The sequence below is a fragment of the Trematomus bernacchii genome, unplaced genomic scaffold, assembly GCF_902827165.1.
Source record: "Trematomus bernacchii unplaced genomic scaffold, fTreBer1.1, whole genome shotgun sequence".
NCBI lineage: Eukaryota > Metazoa > Chordata > Actinopteri > Perciformes > Nototheniidae > Trematomus > Trematomus bernacchii.
In genome coordinates this window covers 4,146,441-4,158,709 of record NW_022988050.1, presented here as the reverse complement: position 1 = coordinate 4,158,709, position 12,269 = coordinate 4,146,441, and the positions used below count along the sequence as shown (strand labels likewise).

The following is a 12,269-nucleotide window of genomic DNA, read 5'->3' as shown; positions in this document are numbered from 1 at the left end:
GCATGACTGTCAAATGGTGCCGCGCCACTGGAGCGCATGAAATGTCCAAAAACATTCCACTCCGGCCGTGTTGTTGGACGTGTCAAGTTTGTTGTCAATTAGGTAACGGCCTGTCACCGGGAGAGATGTTTCTAAAGTTTGTCAGGACAGAGGTATTCATTGGTGTTAGCAAGAAAATGAGACAACCAATCAGAGTAATGCCCCAGCTTCTCACACGTGCCCCGACTTAAAGGACAAGCCAGGCAAGAGCATCAGAATCCTCATTGAAGTAATCTGACTAATTTATTCTGTTGATTTGGAATTAATGTTGTCCTTTTCTTGTCAATGCAGAACAGTGCAAAGCTCCACAGCAAGGCAGGAAGCACTCAGTTTCCAAAAGCCTGCGCCACCTCTTCCAACCTACCAGCAAATTTGTTAAAAGCTTGAAAAGGTAGATATGAAAATAATTTACTTCCATGCTGTAGACTTTTAATATCAGAGGAATTGTATGTCATGTGTTTGTTTGAAATGTAGTGTTTAATTAGTCAAATTACATATATATTTTCATTTTGGTGTGAAGGTATTATACTCATTATTGATTGTTACATATACACAACAAGGCAACATAAGACTAATTGTTTGGTACATTGTAATTGAAATGTAAGAAGAAGAGTTATGCGACGTCTCACTTTCATAATGAATGTTTTATACTAACACATGTACTTTTTCTATGTTACTTTTCAGGGGTCTGTACCTGACATCCATACTCTACAGAGATGATAATGTGCTAGTGACTCCAGAGGACCAGATTCCTATCGTGGAGGTGGAAGATTCCTACTCCAGCTCCCTCATGCAGGACTTCCTCTGGTTTACCAAGGTAGAAAAAACAGACAAAAAGACAGAGAAATAGAGAAAGGAACACAAAACATCAACTTTAACAATTTCTCAAACAAGTGATGGACCACTGTAACGCATTTATACAATCGTTGTATAACTGATGGAAAAAACAATGGGTTTCCTTCAGTAACTTTCTCCCTCATAATCCTATATTTTAACAAATTATAACATTTTCCATTGGTTGTTAATACTAATACTTAACTAATTTAGAAAAAAATCAATGTATGTGTCCATCTCATGTTCCAGGTATCGTATCTATGGGAGGAGATTCCCTGGCTGCAGCAGTGTCTCAGTCCTTCGCAGTCTTCTTGTTCCTGCACTCTCCAGACGCGCCTCAAGATGCTGCAGGCTGTCTCACAACTACAGGTACCACAGACTACAGAGCTACGGTTTTATAATTAAAATATGACCCCATGGTTTGTAAAGGTTGATAGTGGCTACACCCATTCTATCCTTTCCTCCCTATGCTCTAAAAAAGGATAACAATGCTTAATAGCAATACAATTATTGTATTTATTGTATTTATTGTATTTATTTTATTTATTTTATTTATTTTATTTATTTTATTTATTGTATTTATTGTATTTATTGTATTTTATTTATTTTATTTATTTTATTTATTTTATTTATTTTATTTATTTTATTTATTGTATTTATTGTATTTATTGTATTTATTTATTTTATTTATTTTATTTTATTTATTTTATTTATTTTATTTATTTTATATTTATTTTATTTATTTTATTTATTTTATTTATTTTATTTCTTTTATTTCTTTTATTTCTTTTATTTCTTTTATTTCTTTTATTTCTTTTATTTCTTTTATTTATTTTATTTTATTTTTTATAATTAAAATATCTACTCAGATTATTTGTTAAGAACTTTACATGCAGCAAAATATAAAATGTTCAAGGAGGTAAAATGTATGATAATAAAAATATAATAAAATAAAATAAATAATGGTTTCTCTCTGACAGATAAGACACCTGAATTGATGCAACAATATAAAATATAAAACCCCATAAAACAAAGTGAACATATAGGTACAAAAGAAATACAAATAAAAAGATAATAGTAATAAAAATGCCATCATTCTAATAAAGGTTAAACGATTTAGAAATAAATAAAAAAGACCAACGTAAAAATAAATATTGCTATTGAAGCATGTTAGATTAATAAAATAAGATATAAGATTGTCTGATGTCTTTCCTCAGGGAATGCTGGGAACCCAGGACCTCGGTCAGGTGTATTTTGAGCCAATCAAAGACAAGCATGGTAACGCCCTGCTGGTGCTGCTGAAGGACATGAGTTCCTCTCCTAACCTGGATGGGGTTCGCTGGACGCAGCTCTGCAAACTCCAGCTCCAACGCAAGTCCATCTCGTCCCCCGAGGAGCCCAGCGCTCTGGACATGCTTCTCATCACGCTCCATGTGAGTCCTGCAGCAAGAGACGCGCAGCCATTGGTTTCTGCTTTTGTTTTGGAGACAGGCTGCTGGAATGGGTTTGTCAGCAGCGGTTGTGGTTTCTATTAGCATCATTCTTTGCATTTTTTTTGTTACCCGGAGATTTAGCGAGATGAAACAGCGTGGTGTAATGCACTTTGTCAACAACAAAATGTCCCAAAAAACGCTGGAAAACATTCATCTATTGGTATCGCTTTAATGTTTGTTTAATTCTCATTCGCGGAGAACCAGTAAACATGAGGCCAAAACAATAGGACTGTTATTTACAATGTGCTTCCAATTATGAGTGCTGCTTATGTAGACACTCTTTATTTGGACAAAGATTAATCATCGTGACTCCCCTCTTCCATTATTGAATAAGCTTGCCAACAAATACATTAAAAGTCAAATCTTTAATCCATGCCCACCCGGCACGAATGTTAATCATCTCAGTCACTTTGTCTTTCAAAGCTGCTCTTTCAGGCAGTGGAAATTGGAAAGTGACATTTGAATTTCAGCATTGTGGGCTGATGGTAATCTTTCTAATTGTTGTTGTTTTGTGTTCTGTAACAAATGCTTTGTGGCTGTTTTGTTCAGAGCAACCGCAATCTGGAACCTAACCACAAGTTGATTTTGTCTATGTAGCCCGATGAACTTGATACCATTGTTGCAGTGCTGTTTTGTCTCCAGTGTGAGTTGGTTTGTCCTTGTGGTTAGAATACAATGGTGGAGACACCCCCTGGCAAAACCACATTTCACTGAAATATTTGTTTTGTGGCCAGTTATGAACAAATTGCATGATGAAATACATAGAAATGTGCTGGTGGGCTATTCTGCCGTGCTGACTTCCACTTTAAACATGTCGGAACAACTTTAGACTGAAGCCTTTTAAACAGTAACAACAGCAAAGCATACAAATACATAATTTAGTTGAATGTGAGGTTATTTAAAGAGACACAATTAGAATCTGTATCCCCACACAATCGTACCATCCTCTCACTCAGTCGCTCTCCACCTGCTGTTCCCAGGAGAAGCTGGCGTATCACAGGCGGAGCAGGAAGGTGTTGGCCCCCGGATTATACCTGGGCTACCTGAAGCTGTGTACCTCAGTGGAGCAGATCAGAGTGCTGGTGCCTCAGAAGCTCCCCAACGTCCTCTGTCACACCAAAATTCGGGACAACAGCAACGTGTCCAGGTGGGGATCATACTGTGTGCCATTCTAAGGAATCCTCCAAATGTGTATGTCAATTACTAAACCAGTGTAAGGGTTAGGAACTGTTTCAAACAGTCAAGTTATTGGGGAATGCTGGTGTTTGGGAAGTAGTAACCACACGACTGGTTCAATGAGACTTTGATTACACTGCAGGAGTTGTGATAGAGTTTGTAAACAGATGATTAGTTAACGTTTTGCTGCTGTTTAACGCAGCCCACATTTACTTAAATGTCTCTGTTTATTGATTCTTCATTTACCATGAAGGCATGCAAGAAAAACAAAGTTGTCTTCAAGAATTCAAGCTAACATGGGTTGAGTAATTGATATACAAATTATGATTTTGTGGGTGAAGTATTCCTTTAATGTGGGTTTTAGATGAGTTTTGACCAGACAGCTGAATACACATGCAAAACAATGACAGATATACGTGTTCTACGTGTGTGTGGTTGTAGAGAGGAGTGGCAGTGGCTGCAGGCTCTCAGCTCTCTTGAGGAAGCGATTGAAATGGATGATGAAGAGCAGAGCGCTCCTCATCGCCTCTTACAGGACCTGCGCAGCGCCATCAAGGACCTGATGGCACACATCAATATCCCAGGCAATCAGGTCAGAGTCAATCTGAAACTGTGTGAATCTTTATCCAACGACATCATGATCTTCTGCAGTTCGATTCACAGACAATTCTTTACCAAATGCTACAAATGTGTTTTTGTGCGAACTGATTTTGTCTGATTTCATGGAACCAGTTTAACTCCTCGAATTACTTCCAGCCCAGTCACAGAGGCAGGAACTCAAAAGCCATGAAAATGATCCCAATGGATATCCAGCCAGTTCTGGTTAGACCACTAATTCTACATGATTTCTGTAAAAGAACATGGTTCGAATTCCAGCACAATGGCAATCATTGTCCGATTGACTTTAACCTTTCACCACCCGCTGTTCCTACTGGCAGAAAGGACTTCACACACTGCCACGGCTGTACCATAAAAGATTGAATGGATGTGAACATGAATATGTATATATGTACCATAGATTACTGATGAAATCTAGAGCTTCAATATATTTGGTTCCAGAAGGGATGGATGTTTCAAAATAGTTTTCAAAACAACAAACATTGCTTAAGCAGTAAGATTGTTTTAGACTTGACCTTCTTAAAAAAAAGCCCAACAGTGTATTAGCGATATGCAATAACCCCTTATTACAGCAAACCATGCAGTTGCTGCATTTCTTCAAATCGAGTCTGGTTCTACTTTCTGGATACTTAAGCTAAAACAATGTAGTTCATGGTGGCCTCTCTGCGTGTGATCCATACCAGGGACTTCTCCTTTACTTCTATCTTTCAAATAAAACTCGAAGTGGCGATGAGGTCTTAAAATGTATGAAAAGGGTCTTAAAAAGGTCTTAAAAGGTATTACATTTGACTTCAGGATTCCTGCATATACCCTGGTCCAGCAAAATGATCTTTATCAAGTTAATATTGAACAAATAGGACGTTGCATACACATTCAAATAAACCTGTGTGTCTGTGCGTGCAGGTGCAGGAATTCCGTATCTACAGCCAGGAAGTGGTGGAGTTTGGTGAGAAAGTGTCCTTCCTGCTCCTCCTGCCACCTTCAGATGAAGTGTGCACAGCTCCTGGTCAGAACAACCCGTACTCCCCCCGCTCCGGCTTCCTCACCCTGCCCCTCCAGGTCTTTGAACTGGGTCAGTATAGCAGATTTTTTGGCAGAAATAAGAAATTTGACACCAACTGCTGCTTCCAAATCTATATGCTCCCGTATTTACTGACACATCGTTTTACATTCCTTTTTCTTCCTGTTGAATTCCCTTTTCTCCCACAGTCCACTTTAATGCTTATTGCCCCAGTTTCATCGGCCAGTACTGCAGAGTGTCTGCGTTGCTGGAGCTGGAGTCCCTCATGTCCCAGCAGGCCCTAAGGGAGGCCTTCTCTGAGGCTGAGCTGCTTTCTGCCAAGAAGAAACACCAGCAGGTCCAGGAACACATTCAGGTAACACAGCTGGAATTGAAAAACGTTTTACACAGCTGCACCTTTTGTTATGTACTAATATTTGTCTTGGAGATTGATATTTGTTACTGAGCTGAACTGCTATGGTCTTGTTGAACAGGAAATGGAGGAGGTGTGGCGGGATGCGAGGTGGATCATGGATGCTCTGCAGTACGCTCGCTACAAGCAGCCAACAGGAGGCATCTCCATAAGTTGGATCATTGACTTCTCCAAGGAAGTGCTCCCTGAGAAACCTCCCTCCACCTCCTCTCAGGCCGACTTCCTGCCCTCCCCGATGCCTTCACCCGAACCCTGCCACAAGCACTCAGGTCAGAATCCACGTCTTGCAACAAAAACATTTAGAATTGTGCGGTAATATGATAGTGTTATTAATATAGGATGTTATTCAAATTCAAATTCAAAGGTTTTATTGTCATATGCACATAAGCTACAGTGTAGAAATGGCAATGACATTCTTCTGACCGGAGCTCCTCCAACAATGCAACATATATAATAAAATACAAAAATACAAAATAAAAAGTAGTGCAAAAAGTCTATATACATGTCAATAGAATATAGGATATGAAGAAGAACAGAATATGAAATTAAATAATGTAAATTAAAACAAAATTATATACGGTTTATTGCGGTTAAAAACAAACAGGAATGTTTATTGGGGCACTTAAAGGTAGGGTAGGTAAGTTTGAGAAACCGGCTCGAGATACACTTTTGTTATATTCCATGGAATGCTCTTAACATCCTGATAGCAATGAATATTTTAAGTGCTTTGACCAAAAATCCATAACAAAATGTCATCTGTGGAAGCCGTAGTACTGTAAAAAGCACGACCAATCATTTTAGCCGGCCCGGCTAAAATAACTGGATGGCCTACCTGCCTGTCAGCCTTCCATCTGTGCACAAACTTATCTCGTGCTCTCATTGGTCATGTGTGCGTTCGTGTGTGTTGGAGGAGGGGCTCTGTGAGGAAGTGGCAGATTTTTTCCGGCTGTGTATTTTCAAATTCTAGCACACACGAGCTGGTTTCTCCAAAATTACCTACCCCACCTTTAACAGAGCTCAAATGTTTAGTAGTCTTATGGCCTGTGGGTTCAAACTGTCCCTGAGTCATTGATTCTGACTCAACACAATATGAATATTTCTCCCATTTTGCAGATTTTGCTGGTCTATCAGATGAAGAGGGCTCCTCCGAGGTCTTCCTCACCACCGACAGTGACTACGACTCCAGCCGTGCTCAGAGTCCCCGGGAGCTGGACCTGCTGCCGGCATCCCCGCTCTCCTCCTCCGCACCGCTGGAGCCTCGCGGGTTCCTGCGTAGCGACGGCAGCAGCTCAGGAGGTGGGGGGGGACGGGGCAGTGGGGCGCTGAGAGACTCCACTCCAGACGTCCTTCAGGCCTCCGAGCCGCAGCACGGGAGGGACGGCGAGCGGTGTGGAGGAGGAGGGCGATGTGGCGGGGAGAGGCGGAGGGGCGGCCCCGAGCTGTTCGACAGCGACTTCATCCTGCCCAGCCGGCAGATCGAGCTGCTGCACATCACAGAGAAGAGGCAGGCCTTCTGTGTGAGGACCAGCAGCCTGGAGTTCCCCTCCTCCACCTCCGCCCACCAGCCTTACTCCTACCACACCTCCTGCCCCTCGCCCTCCACCTCGCCGCAGAGGAGATGTCACCGGCCATCGTCTGTGGATCGCTGTTGCTCGGCTGAGCGCTGCCTCCCACATCTTCCACCGGCGCGTACGTTATCGCAAGACAGCGGCACGCAGAGACTCTCCTCGCTGTCGCCGGCGGCCCTCAGGAAAGGCTGCCACGCCACGCTCAAAGTTTACCCGCAGTATCACACAGGCCTGCCCAAGGAGACCAGCGTTAAGGTATATCGTCTTTAAGCTGCTCTGTTTGTGTTGGGGCTGGGCGATGTGAAGATTATCATAAAAAACAATATTTTTGACCAAATACCTTGGCATCTTTAGGATATTGTAGGGTTGAAGATTGATTATTTCACAAAGTATTCACACACTGACTACTGGAACAGTCAGGTACATTTACTGTAAACGAGCTTTTAAAACCAGGAAACTCTTACAATATCCAAAATGTAAGAGGACATCTAGTCTGTAGCCGTCTACCAATCGGTAGGTTGGGGGTTCAATCCTTGGGCAACATAGTTTACCCCAGATGCTCACGATTGGATTGCTAATGGTGTGTGTTTGTGTTAGTAGTTTGTTGGTTTCCTTGAGCAATTGGCACCTTGTGTAGCACTTCTGCCTCTGTATGAATGGGTGTGAATGCTGACGTGTACAGGTAAAGGTGCTTTGAGGGGTCGTACAGACTGAAAAAGCTCTATATAAATGCAGTCTATTCACCATATATTTCACAATACAATATATCATCTTTATATAGTCCAGCTGTAGTCTGTAGCGCTGAATGATATGTTTTCTTCCTGTGTTCCAGCTCTGTGTGACTCCAGGGACGTCGGCGCGGGAGATGGTGCAGCTGGTGGTGCAGGAGATGAACGTGGTGTCGCGGCGCATGCTCGGCAGCAGCGGGGGGGAACAGGAGCCGTGTGTGTACTACAGCCCCGAACAGATAAAGCACTTTGGCCTCGTGCTGGTGGTGGACAACAGAGAAAAGTGGCTTCAGGATGATTTCTGTCCCCTGGAGCTGCAGAACCCCTGGCTGAGGGGAAAACTGTGCGTCCGTATAAAGGAGTATTCACCACTAGCGCTCACACAAAGCCGGGCCACTACAGTCTGACACTTCCAGGAGAGAGACACTCAAGACCTTTACATTCTCTTCGGATAAATGTGTATAAAAATGAAGGAACTGTTACATTTGTACAAACAGGCCTACGATATTTTGTCTCACTGTGGTGTAATCATCCACAACTGCAGCTATAATATGTCATACTACTGCTGTGTGCTTGTCATCTGAGAAGTTTCTATGGAAGTATGTCGGAACTTTTTTTCAAAGACCCTCATATGGACACCAAATGAACAATAACAAAATAGAACAAAGAGAAAATAGTTTCAGCGCTGTCAAGGATAATTTGGGAAAAGATTGTGATGGCGAACGAGATTAATGGAGTGTCACTTTGACTTCTGGCACGATTGACGACGGCACATCGAGGCGGCGCACGTTGCCAACAGAAAATGGGCAGCGTCATCGTTGCAGCCACACGCGGACACAGAATTTTCTATGAACTCTCTCATTGTGTCATTCCCAAAGAGCTGTCGCCTGCAGCCGCCCCGGCAACATGTCCCCAGGATGTGGGCGCTGGACCCGGCCCAGAGGGGTGAGGTACAGAGGGGGGAGGGCGGGGGGGGTCTGGCGTCTTAAACGGTGCAAACGCTTTCAACGATTTGGCCCGTCAGCCTGTCACTCAACTGCTTTTGGCCACTGTCTGGTAGCAAAGCAGCCAAGCAATGAAAAGTGAGCTTGATGAAGAGTGAGAGTGGAGGAGGAGGAGGAGGGCCGACGCTGCATCGTTCAGAAACCTGGCGCTCTTTTTCTCGCAGCCCTCTGTATAGTAGACTCAGTCGTAGTGTAGCTAACACTAAACCAGCTCATTTGGATTTCCACCCCAGACAAAACAAAAGCAATACTTGACTCTTTTTGGTTTTTTCTAATAGATGGGTCGAAAAAAAGCATGTAAACCTTCCAGAGTTGTGCTGATCTGAAGTACTGTAGTTCATGCTGTGCTAAAAGTTAACCAGTTTAGTGTTTTTGTTGTATTTGGTTCAGTGGTATTCCCAGATGCATCAGAAAGCGGTGCCCACCAGTCTAGAGCGGCGTCTCCCAGAGGGATTTTATTGTGAAAAGGGATGACTCTAGTTGTTAAGAGGCCCTGTGTTTGTTAGCAGAGTAACATATCATATATTTATATTCCCAAAACACTGATGCAGGCATTGCACTTTTGGGACAAAACACTGAATCTAACTAACACAATAAATAAGGCCTCTTAACACTCCTTACCAGCCTTTTTAGATATTTGTTGGAAACCTGTGCCAAGTTTGAATTCCTCTCCTCATTTAAAACCGTTTACATCAAACTCAACATCCCAAACTGCAGGCTGTTGTGTTTTATTTATTGTTTATCAACTGTTTTTAAGCATAAGATCAAAACTTTTCTCTCACCACCGGCTAAGCAACATCACACCGTTATATTAACCTGCAGCATTTCCAAATGTAGCACCAGAAAGGTCCAGGAGAGGAGCGTTTGGACCTGGCCTCAGTCACTGTAGCATTCCAGGTTCCTGTCGCAGGGGGCGTCTCAAAGTGTTTACACAGTTTCCTTACACTTTCCAAGATGTGTTTACGTGTAACTACTGTATAAAGATGTCTTTATGTTATAAGTTGTAATTGGTTTTACTAAAAATGGCTTGAACTGTTGTGTTAACGCTTAGATGTCTTCTTTATTCTCGTTGTTAAAGGCAGTTTTTACAAGGACCAACTGCAAACAACAAATCACACAACCAGAAAGCAAACCGTTGTACATAGACAGAGGAAGACCATGGGATGAATGTACTGTATCTGCCCTAAATGTGAAAGGAAGTGAATGTGGGGCTGTCATCACTACTGAGGTCAAAGGTCAGTGAAGTTAGCGTCTGTCTTGAGATTAAGCTGAAGGGGAGAGAGAGAGGAGGGGGGGGGGGGGGTTTGAATTCCCTCTCCGGTTGAGAAATAAAGTTTAGCCCCATGTTTACAAGGAGCTGTTGGCAGATCCCGCGGGCGAAGTCATGAAGGAGACATCACGTCACTTTTTTTAAATCTATTTTTATTGAACAATAAATGAATATAACAAAATAAAAGCCTTGCTTGTTTATGAGGGTTTCTTCTCTTTTAACAGATCGCCCCACACGAGTGTAGGAAGTTTCTAACCTTCATGTGAGTAATAACAACATTTATGACATGATTCTGACCTATTTACACTTCCTGTTTGAGAGATGTCGCACTTCACGCTCTCCATGTCTCAGTTTGAGAGAATTCCACCAAACTAAACAGTATATTTTGCCTCATCAGACATAGAGAGACATAACAATCTTACATTTCACATTTTCTTTTCTTCTGGGCTTATTCTCTTAGTTCAAATGTCATCAACACGTATGATACCCTCCCAAAAGCTGCTCATTCATCTGATATGAAGCAGAGTACATGACAAATAGAGGGCACTTGTTCTTACAGATGCTATATTGCAATGACCTCATCAGTGTTTGTCACCCAGTTGATGAAAAGTGAATGGAGGGCAGCTGCAGACAGAATCTCAGTGTGAGGGGTGGGCACTGCAGCGAGGGATGAACAATGATGTTACTATTGCGTACGGTGATGGAGTGTTTTTTTTGTAACAGGTTTGAATAGAGGTTAGTCTAAACATTAGGAAAATACTTGACATAATGACATCCCCTGCACCAGTTTCAGGGTGATGTGCATTACGTCAGCGTTACGTTCTCAATGCGCTACTGTAGAGATGAGATGTGTTCCTAGACTTAACTTAAATATCTAGATGCTTCTTTTATTTGAGGTGCTTAATATAGAGTTTCTAGTGCCGTTATCCTCATCAAATAGTAACAGTATTACTATGCTATTCATGCAGAGGTGAAAGAAGTACTGAGATCTGTAACCTTGAAAATACTCTGTTACATGTAAAAGTCCTGCATTCAAATATAACCAAAGTATCAAAAGTCAAAGTACTCATAATGCGTAATCGCTCTTTTCAGAGTTGTATCTATTAAATTAGTGATAGCTGACAAACTGAATCTTAAAAGTAACTTAAGCTGTCAGATAAATGTAGTGCAGTAAAAGTATAAATCAGCATATATTTAAACTACTCAGGTAAAGTACACCTGCAGTACTGTATTACATTCCACCACTGTATTCATGAAGTTGAATTAACAATAAGCAGCAGACTGTTTATGTAGTGAAAGTGTACTTCTTTACTCAAAGACAATGAAATAGATTATTTCCATCACTTATAACAGAACTAGAAACTATTCATTTATCCTTGGCAAAAGGGGGATTCCACCCCTTAAACTGACTGATACAAAATGCTTGTTTTTTGCAAATTTGCTAAAATATTAACTTAAAGATGTCGAAGAATTTTAACTTCGAACCAAAAAACCTGAATCCAAACTTTTTCTTGGAAATCTTCAGCTCTAACTAAACGCCTGTTTGGTCTGTTTTAAAGAAAACAATCAAACCCTTAGATACCTATCAGTGTTTTCTTTTGACTTCACCAAGCAGTGATGTCACGGTGTGCAAAAGTACATCGTGACATCACTGCAGCAAGGCAAGAAGCTGAACCCGATGAAGGCGTTCGTTTCCATGAAGATTAACCTATGACTTTCTTTAATGTCAGAATTAATTCATCTACAAAAGAGAAAGGCTCTCTGCCTAGGCTGTTCCCGTGAGTGAAAGCTAATGCGTGTATCTACCCCATTAATCAGATCCCCAATGCTACAGTCTTTTACAAAGTTTCATTAAAATCAGGCCACTGGTTTTTCGGTATTCCTGCTGACAAACAGACAAACAAACCAACAAACCGAACCAAAAACATAACCTCCTTGGTGGAGGTAAATATTGACAGAAAAATGTCTCAACAAGTACCGCTTTTAGACATTTCTGGTATTACATTCCAGTAGAACTGTTGAACTTTAACGTAAAAAACAAACACTTTATAAATAAAACGTGATTCATGCCACAGCTTGTTTACTTATGTATCTGTTTACATACAT

General features: G+C 41.5%; 1 protein-coding gene across 1 annotated transcript in view; it reads left to right on the top strand.

Annotated features, from left to right (window-relative positions):
- LOC117473409 (ankyrin repeat and fibronectin type-III domain-containing protein 1) overlaps positions 1-8,841 on the top strand; it is a 143,507-nt gene extending 134,666 nt beyond the window's left edge. The window contains exons 14-24 of the mRNA XM_034118977.1: positions 331-430; positions 724-856; positions 1,123-1,242; positions 2,091-2,306; positions 3,347-3,513; positions 3,984-4,134; positions 5,064-5,232; positions 5,370-5,536; positions 5,655-5,862; positions 6,707-7,416; positions 7,994-8,841. Of these exons, the coding sequence (XP_033974868.1) occupies positions 331-430; positions 724-856; positions 1,123-1,242; positions 2,091-2,306; positions 3,347-3,513; positions 3,984-4,134; positions 5,064-5,232; positions 5,370-5,536; positions 5,655-5,862; positions 6,707-7,416; positions 7,994-8,296 (2,444 nt within the window). The 3' untranslated portion in view covers positions 8,297-8,841. The remainder of the gene's footprint in view (positions 1-330; positions 431-723; positions 857-1,122; positions 1,243-2,090; positions 2,307-3,346; positions 3,514-3,983; positions 4,135-5,063; positions 5,233-5,369; positions 5,537-5,654; positions 5,863-6,706; positions 7,417-7,993) is intronic.
- Positions 8,842-12,269: the final 3,428 nt, after the last annotated feature.